Genomic DNA, 15,041 nt, shown 5'->3' on the forward strand with positions numbered 1-15,041 from the left:
CTCTCTCTCTCTCTCTCTCTCTCTCTCTCTGTGTGTGTGTCTGTGGGTGTGTCTCTCTCTGTGTGTGTGTGTGTGTGTGTGTGTCTCTCTCTCTCTGTGGGTGTTAAAAGGAAGTGGGTGTACACTCTGTGCTGATCTGCTGAACTATAAGCGCTCAAACAGAAGCTGAGAAAGAAAGGTGACTTTTTAAAATCCTAAATATTGAATTTCTTTTTTCAATCCGGTCAAAGCTGAAATCACCATAAAGTTCCTCCTCATCTTCAGCCTCTACCTGATTTCAGGTAAGAAACACACTTCTAAATCATCAGCTCTATCAGCAGTGTCACATCCAGCCTTTCTTCCCATGAACATGGGGGCGTTGGATGTTGCACTGTGTGTTTGGCTCATGTTTATTGTTGTGGATTGTGTTTTACAGCTGGAGTCAATGCTGTTAGAATTGTAACTGGACTCAGAGGACACTCAGTTCAGATTCACTGTCCCTATGAGTCTGGATATGAATCCAACACAAGGATCTCTGCAGAGGGGAATGTCCTACTTTACTCTGGAGTACTAAAGACATTCTTGTTGACTCTAAATCTGCTAAAGATCAGAGATTCTCTCTGAAAGACGACACAGTGAACAGAGTCTTCATCATCACCATCACTGACCTGAGAACAGAGGATGCAGGAACGTACTGGTGTGCGATAAAGAGAGCAGTACAGGCAGCTGTGCGTGATGACTACACTGAGATTCAGTTACTGGTGAAACTGGGTGAGTGATGAGTCTGATTTTACAGCTTTAGGAATACTGTCATATTTTGGCCCCAATCTAATGATAAGTTTTGTTGGATTTCTAAGGAATGTATTTCTTTATTATGTTCATCTCAGCACAGTAAACACACACTGTGCACTAAAATATGCAGGAAACTTTAAACACCACACTGTTCCCTGTAGAGAATCATTCAGAAATTCAACAGATCAAGGGTTGCCTGCATTTTACCACAAAACTGAATATGAAAATGTGTACATTATATATATATTTACATATGTCAGAAATGTATGTAACTGAGATCCCGACTGGAGAACCAACAGTAAAGTGTCCAGTGAGTGGAGGTTGATGGTATAAAGTCTGTTGTGTGAGGTCTGTTCATAGTTTAAGAGTAAACACAGTAAACAGGATTACTTCAACCTAAAGAAGAAGGAATGTAATATATTACTTCAGGCTTTTCCCCACTACAGCCACTAGAGGGCAGTATCAGTCTAACTTCATCTGCAACATCCTTTAAATATTTCATTAAAAACAAAAACACAACTGCCCTCTAAAAAATTACACATAAATTAAATTAAATTAAATTAAATGTTTATCTTCATCATTTGAACAAGCAGTGAACTCATCAGTTCCAGAGACTAGCGCAACAACCTCAACAACTGCCACAACCTCCAGAGAATCTACTTCCAAGAAGACAGCACCAGGTACAGCACTCTGTTCTCACACTCCATTGTGTTCCTTTATGTCTGTGTGTATTGTGTGTAGTGTGTGTGCACACACAGATGCACTCATGTTGATCAGTCACCACCAGGGGGAGCTGTCTATGAAAATGCCCCATACTGTGTTCCACAATTCAGGATTTCTCAGTTTAGTCAGATAACCTAAGCCCCAAATCAAGCCTTATTTTATAAGAGCAGAGCTGAGGGAGATTCCTACTGGACAGTCCTCAACTTTGGGCTTAACTTTGATTGAACTTTGATGTACATGATTTTAATCCCATGCACTTTTTTATAAAATATTTCCTCACCATTTACTGCCCTCTGGTTGGTTTACACGGTGGAAAATATGTTTATACACAGCCCTGACTCAGTAAATGGGAAGAATACAGCATCTCTGACAGAACACCAAAATACTACTCTAGCCAATCAGCAACAGGCATCATTCATGCTCAGGTATAGGACGGTGGAGGGGGGGAAACAGGTGCTGTATCTGGGTAAAACAGATTTATTTTTGCTGTTTCAGATGCATTTCTTAAAGGGAATGTCTACAACTGTGGGGAAACGCTGTTCTCTGGTTTATGTTCAGAAGGGCCACATCATTTAAGGTGGAACTCTATGTTTGAGAAGGAGAAAAGACTGTTGTTTGTACGTAGCTGAAGTTTAACTGTCTGAAATCAGTGTCTGGAGGGATACTTTTATAATGTGTTCCATTACAGAATACAAAATACAATGGTGTAAAATGTATTTTGTATCATATTCTGTTACATTACTCAGTGAGAGGAATGTATTCTGAATACTCTGGAATACTGCTACATTTTCTTATATTTTTAAACAATGTGAATATGGCAGTCACACCAGGAATCAAGAAGAATATTCTGTTGTGTTCTACTGTAACAACTAGCTGAATGTATGAGCTTTCCTGAATGCTTAAAGCATTTGCTGTAAAGGTGTAAAGACTATACAAGTATGTAAACAGACCTTCAGTTACAAGTCTCTTAAGAAAGAAAGAAAAAGACCCAATATTCCCATGATTAATTCCACAGCTATTAAGAGCTTTATTTATATACTCCAGTACCAATATTGTTTTAATGGAGGAATAGGCTTTGGAACAGCTTTTCTGTTGTTTGGCTTTATGTGATATTGAAGAGAAAGAGGCTGAAGCAAGAGGCTGTCAGGTCTCACTAGAAGCGCCGTGCCTGGTTCCGTTAGATACTTTGCACTGAATGGAGTTCCTTGTCCTTCTGGTAACTTAGAATACAGGTACTTATATTTCTTATTCTAAATACGTAAGGTCATTACATGTTTTCTGTTACTCCCCAACACTGAATTCATAGTGTGTTTTACTGTATAATATTTTACCAGATCCTCATTAACCCCTAATGAAGAATACAGTAACACCTTGTTCATTAATAAGGAGTTAACACCTGATAACTCCCCAAAAAAAAACAAACAAACAAAAAAACATAGTGACAGCTAATTCACTACCTAACAAAAATGACTTGTAGATTTGCAATAATTTATTAAAGAATAAGGAGGTCGGACATTGCATGCGGTGAATGATCTCCTGAGGACTTCAAAGGAGCATTGTTTCTTCAAGGATGTGTTTTGTGTTAGCACTGATACAGTAATTTAGGCACTGTACTGTTGGGAGTTGGTATTTAGATTATAGTTCTCCGCGTGGCAGGTAACATCTAGTTCTCCAGAAGTGATGTAAGACTCTGTGATTATTTTTTATTACCTACTGAGCAATTAATCAATACTCCTCGTTAGTGTACAGGGGTGATGTAGGTGTTAATGCAGCACTAATCATTAGTTAATGCATAGTTACATATTAAGTACTCAACAGTATTGTAAAGGGTTAGCGCTTTTTGTAAATGGAATAGACGTCAGTGAGAATAATTATCTATTAGTGATTTAATTTTACTGTTTCTTTCACTAAAGCTCCTAGTACTACTGCAGTCCCCACAAGATTACCTCCATCAGCTCCTACACAGTATACACCTCTCTCTACTGCACCATCTACAGGTATGTACTCTCTTTAATGACTGACCTTCAGAAAATCCCCTCACTTTCCCTTGTTCCTCATTCACTCCAGTGTCTCATCACCCTTACACTGTCCTCAGCCCATTGTTCACAAGATAATGACCATCTCCCCCCAAACAAACACAGTCAGCTCCAGTTTCAGTGTCAGACAAACACTGGACAACAAGCACCGAGTGACTACACTAGCTTGACTCTCTTTCTCTTTCCACTAACTAAAGCAGTGATCATCGATGCTAAACTGAGTAAACAACATTAACGTAACACTTACAGTCTCATGGACGCACGGTAGAAATAATGATAAAGCAATTGTCCGTGATAAATCTTAAATAAATAAATTACTCCACTGTGCTGTCCTCAACTCCGTGCAGCAGCAGGTCCAGGTGGCGCCATCATGAGGAAACCGACAGCGTTCTGATTGGTTTTCTAGCTGAGCACTGTCCGACCACCAGCTCAGCACCTGAACAGTGCACATTATCCACGACCCACACAACAAAAGCTACACAGCTGGGCACTGCAAGTTAGGGTGACCGCATTTTGAACAGGTGACAATGGGCAGCCCTGATGGAGATCACTGCCAGCCATGTGAACCAGACTCCTGCTCTGTTTATATAGGGACTGGATTGTGTTCTTTCTTTTTTGCTTTTTCACACATTCTATATATATATATAGAATACAGTGTGTAATGTTGTAAATAAACATTGATATTGTAAACACACATTGGTAGGTGGACTGGCGACTCAAAAGTGTCCATAGGTGTGAGTGTGTAAATGAATGTGTGAGTGTGTGTCGCCCTGTGAAAGACTGGCGCCCCCTCCAGGGTGTATTACTCACTTGCACCCAGTGATTCGGGGTAGGCTCCGGACCCACCACCACCCTGAACTGGATAAGGGTTACAGACAATGAATGAATGAATGAATGTCTGAAAGCTTGTAGATTAAATACGTTCAGTATGTGTTTGGGGTCTTGCCCCTGCATATGAAAATACCTCTGGATTCTCTAAAACCTTTAACAATATTTGTACTGTAACTGATTAATTCACCAGGTTCTTTGCCATTTTTCCATTGAGGAAAAGTGTTCTTGAATTGCTGCATTATTTGCCACTGAAACCTGTTACAATGTTAGTCTTTGTCTATGTTCCATTTTTTTAAACATTGAAGCTAGCATCAAATTCAATATGAGAAAATAATTTAAAGTATAAATTTAAGTTATAATAGAAAATAAATGATCAAATAAATTATTTTAAATGTTATCTGTTTATCTATCCATTTACCTTAATATATTAAGAGGGACGGCTTGTGATAAAACAATGTCTGCAGAGTAATGCAAATTTACACACAGTACTCTGACCTAAACCTCATCTGTCCTCAAGGCAGACAGACCCCACTGGCTAATCCTGGTCCATATTTTGTAGAATTTTGGAGACTGCTGCTCTAACCTGGCCCCTGCTACCACTCATAGGAAGTGGGTTAGTTTAAGTGCTGGTCACGTGGTCTGTGGAGCCACAAGCTGATGAAAACTAAAAACAGAAGCTGTACATTTAAATTACATATAAACCCATGAACGTCTTTTTCAATACGGACAAAACTAAAATGATCATGAAGATCCTCCTCATCTTCAGCCTCTACCTGATCTTAGGTAAGAGACACACTTCTAAATCATCAGCTCTATCAGCAGTGTCACATCCAGCCTTTCTTCACACGGACATTCCTCCTCTTTTAGCAGCTGCTGGAGGATCCAGGAGAGTGAGGGGATTTTCAGGAGGAGGAGTCCTCATCAAGTGCAGATATGAGACACAATACACATCAAACACAAAGTATTTCTGTAAGGGTTCAGTGCCAAACTGTGATGACCAAATCAAGACAGATGTTAAAAATGAGTGGGTGAATTCAGGAAGAGCCTCACTGTTTGATGACACCAGTGCTGCAGTTTCCTGGGTGAAGATCAGAAACCTCACAGTAAAAGATTCTGGAACATATCAGTGTGCAGTGGATAAAAACTTGTTGTGGGACAGCTTCACCCCAGTGGAACTGAAGGTAGAGGAAGGTGAGTGTCTCCATCACTGTACTCTTTATGATCTGAATCCTCCAGCATCATTCTCTTCAGTTACAGTGAGAGAAAACACATAGAAGTCCATGAAGAACCGAGATCAGGAACTGTGTTCTCACAGTGTTTATCTTCATAGCTCTGTTTAAAGAAGAGTAGAGGCTGCACCCATGGTCGTTCCTCATTTCTGATTCTGTTTAAAGTGTGTGTTACTGATGACTGGTGACACTGAGACTAATTAAACTTAAATATCTGAGTTCAGTGTGATTTTTTTAAGTGCAGTGATGAATGAGTTTTCACAGTGAACTCAGTTTAAAAGTGTTCTCACACAGAGACTGAGCTGGTGCAGTGTCCTCCACTGTGGAGACGGAGCGAAGCCTGAGTACAGCAGCAGCTTGTGTTTCAGAAAGGAACATGGTTTTGTAATTTTGGTTTGTTTCACAACAACAGCCCAGAATCTGATTAAATGACATTAGTTACACTGAAGCAGCTGCACATGAGCTTAAAGTTAGTTGTCCTGTACTGATCTGTAGATCAGTGTGACTGTGTGCTCGGGAGTGATGGTTGTGTTCCAGATATAATCCTCAGACACCAGCAGCTGACCTCACTGATGTTTATGAGGCTGAATGGTATCAAATCTTTGTATGTGATTGTTGTATTAATCTGTTACTTATTGACAGATCCAGAGTTTGGAAAGAGCATCAGTGTGACTGGCCGTGCTGGAGGAAGTGTGAACATCAGCTGTAAATACCCACAATCCCTCAGGAGTAGCCCCAAGTTTCTCTGCAGGAGAGTGGACAGTGGTGACTGTGTTTATAAAACACCCGTTAAAGAAAGTGGAGAATGGATAAATCAGGGAAAATACTCACTGCATGACGACAGAGTAAACAACACCCTCAGTGTGATCATCAGTGATGTGAGAGAGGGAGACTCTGGTGAATTCTGGTGTGGAGCTGAATCAGACTGGGAATCTGATCATGGATACAAGCTCTACATCGCACACATCAGCCTCACAGTGACCGGTGAGTAAAGGACATTTTTGATGCAGTTGTAAATGTTCAGACACCTACTGTTGAGTGTTTTGTCTGTGTAAACTCTGTAATGTGCATTTTTCTGTTTGAACACGCCACTTAGTTTAAAGGAGGTGAATGGCTGGGTTCCATGCAAATATCCAGAAATTACCATATTTTAAATGCAATATTGTTTCATACAGATAACGTTAACGTATATCCATATGGAAAATCAACAAAACATGGATTGCTCACCCTTTACCACACAACTGTACATGTTAATGGGTACAGTAAATGTTTACATAGTATAAAATGTTTAAATAAGCTCATGACCTGTGCAATGATCTGAACATTAGTTTTATCACTGGGAGATGGTGAGATTGATTCCTTATTTCTCCCCACATCCCTCAGCACAGTGCTAGCCATAACAGGCACCTGTTTACTGACATAACAGATCTGGCCAATTAGTGGTCTCCTCAAAGCGTGTTCAGCCACAGTGATTTACATGATTAGCAATTCAAAAGCTTCAGTATCGAGGGTTCAGGGGAGTCCTTAATAAACAGACAGTGAGTGTATATTTTGTAAAGAGAATTGAGATAAAAATATCAGAGAGTGAGATGACATTACATGTGTTACATTGTTCAGATGACTCCATTAATACCACTGTCCCCAGAGGATCTCCTCCATCAGTTCACACACAGATGTGGATAAGTGGAGGGTTAGAAGTCTTATCCAAGGACTATTACTGCTGTAGTGAGGTGTGCTTCCCTGAGTGAGGAGCTGAACCTGAGTTTGTGCTATTCCTAACAGATTCACTTATATCTATTCACTCTCTATTCTTGGTCCACTTTTATTTAATTTATATACATGATTCCTCTTGGCCAGATTCTACAGGACTATGGGTTGTCCTATCACATCTATGCAGATGGTACTCAGATTTACATGGCCCTGTCCCCAAACGACTCTGGCCCAGTTGACTAATTACGCAAGTGCCTTGAACACATCACAAATTGGATGGGACACAATTTTCTGCAGCTGAATAAAGATAAAACACAGATTATTGTATTTGGGAACAGCAATGAGAGACACAGATTAGCTGTGTATCTGAACTCGAGGGCCCTCAAATCTAAAGAACTTGCTCGCAACCTTGGTGTATTAATGGACTCAGATCTCAGTTTTAGTCTCATATTAAAGCGGTTACTAGATCAGCATTTTACCATCTGAAGAACCTCAATGTGATTAGAGATTTTCTGAATAAACCAGACCTGGAGTAACTTATCCATGCCTTTATTTCTAGCAGGACTAGTTACTGTAATGGTCTGTTCACTGGACTTCCAAAAAAGATCATTAAACAGCTTCAGCGGATTCAAAATGCAGCAGCCAGAGTTCTCACTAGGAGCAAAAGAAGAGAACATATCACCCCCATCCTCAAATCATTACACTGGATACCAGTCTGTTACAGAATAGACTTTAAGGTGTTATTACTGGTCTATAAATGTCTAAATGGGGTAGGACCAGTGTCTTTATCAGATCTGCTACAGAGATATGAGCCGAGCAGAGATCTCAGATCTTTAGGAACTAGTCAGTTAGTCCTGCCTCAGGTCAAAACTAAACATGGAGAGGCAGCGTTTAGCTACTATGCCGCTTTTAACTGGAACCAGCTGACTGAGAATATTAGAAGAGCCCAGACTTTAGACACTTTTAAATCAAGGCTAAAAACACTCCTGTTTGAGCATCTTACAGCTCAGTTTAAAATATTCTGCACTTTTCTGTAACAGCATTTTCTTTCTTTTATTTATTTTTTTTATTGTCATTTTAAATTGTTTTAATCATTTTACTCTTTTTATGTAATTGTTGTATTGGAAATGTATGATTTTATTCTGGCTTTTTGTCACGCCTACATCCCAGGACTCCACTTCCCAGAACGCACCAAACAGTCACATGACTATCCACCGGTCTCCCTCACCAGAATTCTAATCATACACACCTGTTTGTATCCCTATATATACTCCAATCCCTGTATTGTTCATTGCCGTGGTTTGTCCCAGCGTACAAAGCGTTCTCTTGATACAAGTCTAACGATCTCCTGTTGCCTACTCCTTGTTTGTTATTTCGGTTTACGTCTCTTGCCTCGTCCCTTTTGGTATTGTTTGCATTAATCGGTATTTGGACTCTACCTGATTTTTGACTACGCTTATCGCTTCTTCCCTGAGGTACTGTTTGCTCCCTGTGTTTGGACCTTGCTTGTTTTTTGACAACTCTTTTGGATAAACGTTAATAAACTGTTTACTGTGATCCGCAAGTGTCAGCTCTCTGTCCTGTCCTGTCCTGATACTTAATTTAATTGTTTATTTTTCTGTAAAACACAAAATTGCTTCTGTATGAAAGGTGCTCTATAAATCAACTTGCCTTCCTATAAAAATTCATTCATTCATTCATACATTTGTAACCACTTATCCAGTTCAAGAAACACATTCCAAATCAACACTGTCACATCCAGCCTTTCTTCACATGGATATTTCTCCTCTTTTAGCAGCTGCTGGAGGATCCAGGAGAGTGAGGGGATTTTCAGGAGGAGCAGTCCTCATCAAGTGCAGATATGAGACACAATACACATCAAACACAAAGTATTTCTGTAAGAGTTCAGGGTTGATTTGTGCTGACCAAATCAAGACAGATGTTAAAAATGAGTGGGTGAATTCAGGAAGATTCTCACTGTTTGATGACACCAGTGCTGCAGTTTTCTCAGTGAAGATCAGAGACCTCACTGTAGAAAATTCTGGATTATATCAGTGTGCCGCGGAAATAAACTGGAGTCTGGATCACTACACCCGAGTGGAACTGGAGGTAGAGGAAGGTGAGTGTCTCCATCACTGTCCTCTTTATGATCTGAATCCTCCAGCATCATTATCTTCAGTTACAGAGAGAGAACTCATAGAAGTCCATGCACAACCCAGATCACGAACTGTGTTCTCACAGTGTTTATCTTCACAGTTCTGTTAAGAGAAGAGTAGAGGCTGCACCCATTGTTCTTCCTCGTTTCTGATTCTGTTTAAAGTGTGTGTTACTGAAGACTGGTGAAACTGAGACTAATTAAACTTAAATATCTGAGTTCAGTGTGATTTTTTTAAGTGCAGTGATGAATGAGTTTTCACAGTGAACTCAGTTTAAAAGTGTTCTCACACAGCGACTGAGCTGGTGCAGTGTCCTCCACTGTGGAGACGGAGAGAAGCCTGAGTACAGCAGCAGCTTGTGTTTCAGAAAGGAACATGGTTTTGTAATTTTGGTTTGTTTCACAACAACAGCCCAGAATCTGATTAAATGACATTAGTTACACTGAAGCAGCTGCACATGAGCTTAAAGTTAGTTGTCCTGTACTGATCTGTAGATCAGTGTGACTGTGTGCTCGGGAGTGATGGTTGTGTTCCAGATATAATCCTCAGACACCAGCAGCTGACCTCTCTGATGTTTATGAGGCTGAATGGTATCAAATCTTTGTATGTGATTGTTGTATTAATCTGTTACTTATTGACAGATCCAGAGTTTGGAAAAAGCATCAGTGTGACTGGCCGTGCTGGAGGAAGTGTGAACATCAGCTGTAAATACCCACAATCCCTCAGGAGTAGCCCCAAGTTTCTCTGCAGGAGAGTGGTCAGTGGAGACTGTTTTTATAAAACACCTGTTAATGAAAGTAGGAAATGGATAAATCAGGGAAAATACTCACTGCATGACGACAGAGTAAACAACACCCTCAGTGTGATCATCAGTGATGTGAGAGAGGGAGACTCTGGTGAATTCTGGTGTGGAGCTGAATCAGACTGGGAATCTGATCATGGATACAAGCTCTACATCGCACACATCAGCCTCACAGTGACCGGTGAGTAAAGGACATTTTTGATGCAGTTGTAAATGTTCAGACACCTACTGTTGAGTGTTTTGTCTGTGTAAACTCTGTAATGTGCATTTTTCAGCATCCAACTGTAGAACTGTAGCTGGACTCATAGGACACTCAGTTCATAGGAATCTCTGCAGAGGGGCATGTAGTTCTTATGCTAAAGGAGAAATGCAGTTCTTATACTACATTATCACCATCACTGACCTGAGAACAGAGGATACAGGAGCTCTGGGTCATCACTAGAGTGAGATTTTTTTATTCAAACTCGGTGAGGGAAGAGTCTGATTTTTAGAACTTCAGGAACATCAAAATATTCTGACTCCAAAAGTCCTTTTGTTTCTAAGAAATTATTAAACTCATGAGAATTAAATAATAAAAAACTGCACTAAAATATGCAGAAGTCACCATATTTTAAATGCATTGTTGTTCCATACAGAGAACATTAACGTGTATAAATATGGAAGATCAACAAAAACATGGGGTGCCAACCCTTTACCACACAACTGTACATGAAAATGTGTACATAGTAAATGTTTACATGCAAAATATTAAAAAATATTTAAATAAGCTCATGACCTGAGCAATGATCTGAACATTAGCTTTATCACAGAGACAGGGTGAGATTGATTCCTGGCTTGTTTCTCCACACATCCCTCAGCACTGTGCTAGCCATAACAGGCACCCGTTTACTGACACAACAAATTAGTGCTCTCCTCAAAGCGTGTTCAGCCACAGTGATTTACATGATTAGCAATTCAAAAGAGGACGCTAGTGATCCTCACCTTCTCAGCTACAGTATCGAGGGTTCAGGGGAGTCCTTAATAAACAGACAGTGAGTGTATATTTTGTAAATAGAAGTGAGATAAAAATATCAGAGGGTGAGATTACATTACATGTGTTGCATTGTTCAGATGACTCCATTAATGTCTGTGTAATCTAACAGATTCACTTGGAAAAACAACTAAATGGAAATTGATCAGCTGTGTTTAAAACCTGTGTATAACTTTATAAAGTGCAGCAGTGATCAGCTCAGAAAAGTGTCCAGCAAGCAGAGGTTGGTGTTATAAACATAGTGTTATTTCAAGTTAAAGGGGAAGGGATGTTACTTCAGGATGTTCCCTGCCAAAGCCACTAGAGAGCAGTATCCTACTCTGCACATTCTTTTATATTTTTTAGTTGCAAAATGCCACAACTGCTCTCTAAATCATACTACATCAACAGAACAAGAACATGCAGCAGACACATCAACATCAAACACAACTCCACAAGCCAGCACAAAGACCACAGCTTCAGTCACCCGAGAATCCACTTCCAAGAAGACAGCACCAGGTACAGCACTCTGTTCTCAAACTGTGGCTCCTGCTTTTTCATCTCTATTCAGTGTGTGTTTTCACGTGCTCCCTCTGTGTATATTGCAGAGCTAATGGAGGACAGATGCACTCAGGGGTCACCACCAGGGGGAGCTGTCTATGAAAGTGACCAAAAATGCTTCTGCATCTGACACGGCTTCTGTTGTGTTCCCAGTTCACTGGGGGATGTTCCACAATGCAGGATTTCTCAGTTTAGTCAGATAACTTAAGCCCAAAGTCAAGCCTGTCCAATAGAAACAGAGCTGAGGGAGATTCCTATTGGACAGTCCTCAACCTTGGGCTTAAGTACATGATTTTAATCCATCCCGGTGGAAAAAGATGTTTATAAACAGCCCTGATTCAGTAAATGGGATGTAACTGTGTCTCAGACCAAACACCAAAATACTGCTCTAGCCAATCAACAACAGGCAGCACTCATGCTCAGGTATAGTACGGTGGAGGGGGAGAAACAGGCCCAAACTCTGAATTCTAATCATACACACCTGTTTGTATCCCTATATATACTCCAATCCCTGTATTGTTCATTGCCGTGGTTTGTCCCAGCGTACAAAGCGTTCTCTTGATACAAGTCTAACGATCTCCTGTTGCCTACTCCTTGTTTGTTATTTCGGTTTACGTCTCTTGCCTCGTCCCTTTTGGTATTGTTTGCATTAATCGGTATTTGGACTCTACCTGATTTTTGACTACGCTTATCGCTTCTTCCCTGAGGTACTGTTTGCTCCCTGTGTTTATAAAAAAAAAAAAAAAGATGTTTATAAACAGCCCTGATTCAGTAAATGGGATGTAACTGTGTCTCAGACCAAACACCACAATACTGCTCTAGCCAATCAACAACAGGCAGCACTCATGCTCAGGTATAGTACGGTGGAGGGGGAGAAACAGGCCCAAACTCTGTTAGTCCCACTCTCTCCCTGGCTTCGGTGCTCCCTCTCTCCGTCACTGGCTCTGAGGCTCTGTCTCTCTGAGGCTCATTCAGGCGTCTTCTCCCTCTCTCTCCCGCTCAGGTGTGGCCAAAATTACTTTTAAAATGTCTTCATTACAGAATACAAAATACATGCCCTAAAATATATATGTTTGCCTTTTATGTGATTTTAATATTGATGTAATCCAAGTAACTTAACAAATAACAATGTAAATAAATATACTGTGCATGTGTTTATTTCATCTTAATAAAAAAAAACAGACTAGAAAACAATGCCTCAAAACACTGCTAACATCAGAATCATTACATATTTTTAAAGGTGATACCCATTTCAGGGCTGTTTCTACAGCAGTAGTGGCGTTGACTGTCTCACTAGACAAGAGGCTGTCATGTCCCACTAGAAGTGCCATGCTTGGTTCAGCTAGAAACGCAGAGCCTTAAAACATCCATCCATCCATCCATTATCTGTAACCGCTTATCCAACTTAGGGTCGCGGGGGGTCCAGAGCCTACCTGGAATCATCGGGCGCAAGGCGGGAATACACCCTGGAGGGAACGCCAGTCCTTCACAGGGCAACACAGACACACACACACACACTCACACCTATGGACACTTTCGAGTCGCCAATCCACCTGCAACGTGTGTTTTTTGGTCTGTGGGAGGAAACCGGAGCAGCCTTAAAACAACAACTTTGAAATTAATTGAGTTCCTGGTCCTTTTGATAACTTAGAACCCATAAATCCTTGAGATCATTCATGTAAAGGCTAGTGGTGAGCCTGGGCAAATGTTCTTCATAAAACAATAAACAAATGCAATCTTTGTGTGGAGGAACTGGTTTCGACATGCTGTTGTGTGCTTAATGCAGCGACTCCTGCTCATATTCCCTTTACTCTTGCTCATAATCCCTTTACATATAGCATAGCCAACTTTCTGAAATCGAATTTAAGAATGCGAGGTCCTGGTGGATACTTTCTGACCAGTAGGAAAGCAGAATCTGTCAATTAATTAATTCATTGTCTGTAACAATTTATCCAGTTTAGGGCACAGTGAGAATCTGTCCATGGTTTTTGCAAATATTGTATTACTCTATAACTATTTTCAATAGTTCATTAATTACTATGACTGTTACTATTTGAGATCTGAAGAGAAAGCATATTATTGGTCTAAAACGCCAGTCTTAATCTCATTACATTGTCATATTTAACTTATGTCCTATAAAGTTGTCATAATTAGTTATGTTAAAATATTTGCTGGCATTGTTCTACCTTTATGTCCTGTGTTTAACCTACAGACTATAGTCTGCTTATTTAGGACTATGTTTGTCTTACACTCTAAGAATAGTTTGTTAATGTTATTTTGAAATTATCAATTAAGATTTCTCATGAATAAAGAATTACTTTGATTCTAAAAGTCTGCTTTATTGTCATCACAGATGTGTTGAGGGAAAATGAAGTGTAGTTTCTCCAGGACATGATGCTAACATTAGTTTTATCTAAAAGCAGAGCTGTAAGATACCAGTGTTTTAGCACTGACCCCCTGCTCTCAGCTCCTTCACAACACAAACCGCTGTAGGTGGGACTGTGACTCCATTGGCTGCAGCACTGAATGATGGACAGCAAACTCCGTCTGCTGACTGGCTAAATAAAAGTGATGACTAATGAAAAGCACAGTCTCTGTTTAGGGGCTGTGGAGTGTGCTCGTCCCTCCAGAGCTTCTGTCTCAAGCAAATCATCTGTCTAAACAATCTCACCTCAAAACTACAGAATACAACACATCCTGTATTAGGTTAAAATGTAAAACGGCTTTAATTGTCCATATGATTGGTCCTAACATTCCAGCTCTGAATAGCTAACTGCATTGCTAGATTTTCTAGGAAGATTCTGGTGCCTAGAGCCGCCTACTATTGAAGAAATCTGACTGACACACAAAAAGACCAATTACAAGGCATGATGTGTAGAAGGAGGCAATTGGCTTAGGACCAATACGAGTAGAAAAAAACAACACGAAATTGTGTATATGCGGATGTACAGAGAGCCAATCAGAATGCAGCTGGCAGAATCCTAATGCAGCACTAATCATTAGCTCATGCTAAGTCCCTGCATAGTTATGTATTAACTACCAAACAGTATTGTCAGCATTTTTAGCTCCAGTTTCAGTGTCAGACAAACACTGGACAACAGGGGATGAGGGACCGGAGAGTGGGTCTGTGAAAGACATCTCTGAATAATATTTCATTCCCTCTCTTTGCTTCTGTCTCAAAGGAACCCAAAGGAATTAAAATGTTCCAAGCTC

At 40.3% G+C, this 15,041-nt stretch overlaps 1 protein-coding gene across 1 annotated transcript; it reads left to right on the forward strand.

Moving 5' to 3' along the window:
• The first annotated feature begins 9,073 nt into the window (after positions 1–9,073).
• Positions 9,074–14,092, forward strand: LOC136682480 (polymeric immunoglobulin receptor-like). Its single transcript, XM_066658911.1, has 4 exons — positions 9,074–9,419; positions 10,098–10,439; positions 11,679–11,786; positions 11,876–14,092. Exons 1-4 carry the CDS (start codon positions 9,074–9,076, stop codon positions 11,956–11,958), a joined length of 879 nt encoding a protein of 292 aa, XP_066515008.1. The 3' UTR covers positions 11,959–14,092.
• The last annotated feature ends 949 nt before the right edge of the window (positions 14,093–15,041 follow it).

This window comes from Hoplias malabaricus, unplaced genomic scaffold, assembly GCF_029633855.1.
Source record: "Hoplias malabaricus isolate fHopMal1 unplaced genomic scaffold, fHopMal1.hap1 scaffold_172, whole genome shotgun sequence".
Classification (NCBI taxonomy): Eukaryota; Metazoa; Chordata; class Actinopteri; order Characiformes; family Erythrinidae; genus Hoplias; species Hoplias malabaricus.

Bases quoted from the DNA above. Each gene is read 5' to 3' on its own strand.
- LOC136682480 (XM_066658911.1), top strand. From the start codon at position 9,074: ATGGATATTTCTCCTCTTTTAGCAGCTGCTGGAGGATCCAGGAGAGTG. The intron at 10,440-11,678 runs GTGAGTAAAGGA...CTACATCAACAG, and splicing joins CATCAGCCTCACAGTGACCG to AACAAGAACATGCAGCAGAC. The intron at 11,787-11,875 runs GTACAGCACTCT...TGTATATTGCAG, and splicing joins TTCCAAGAAGACAGCACCAG to AGCTAATGGAGGACAGATGC.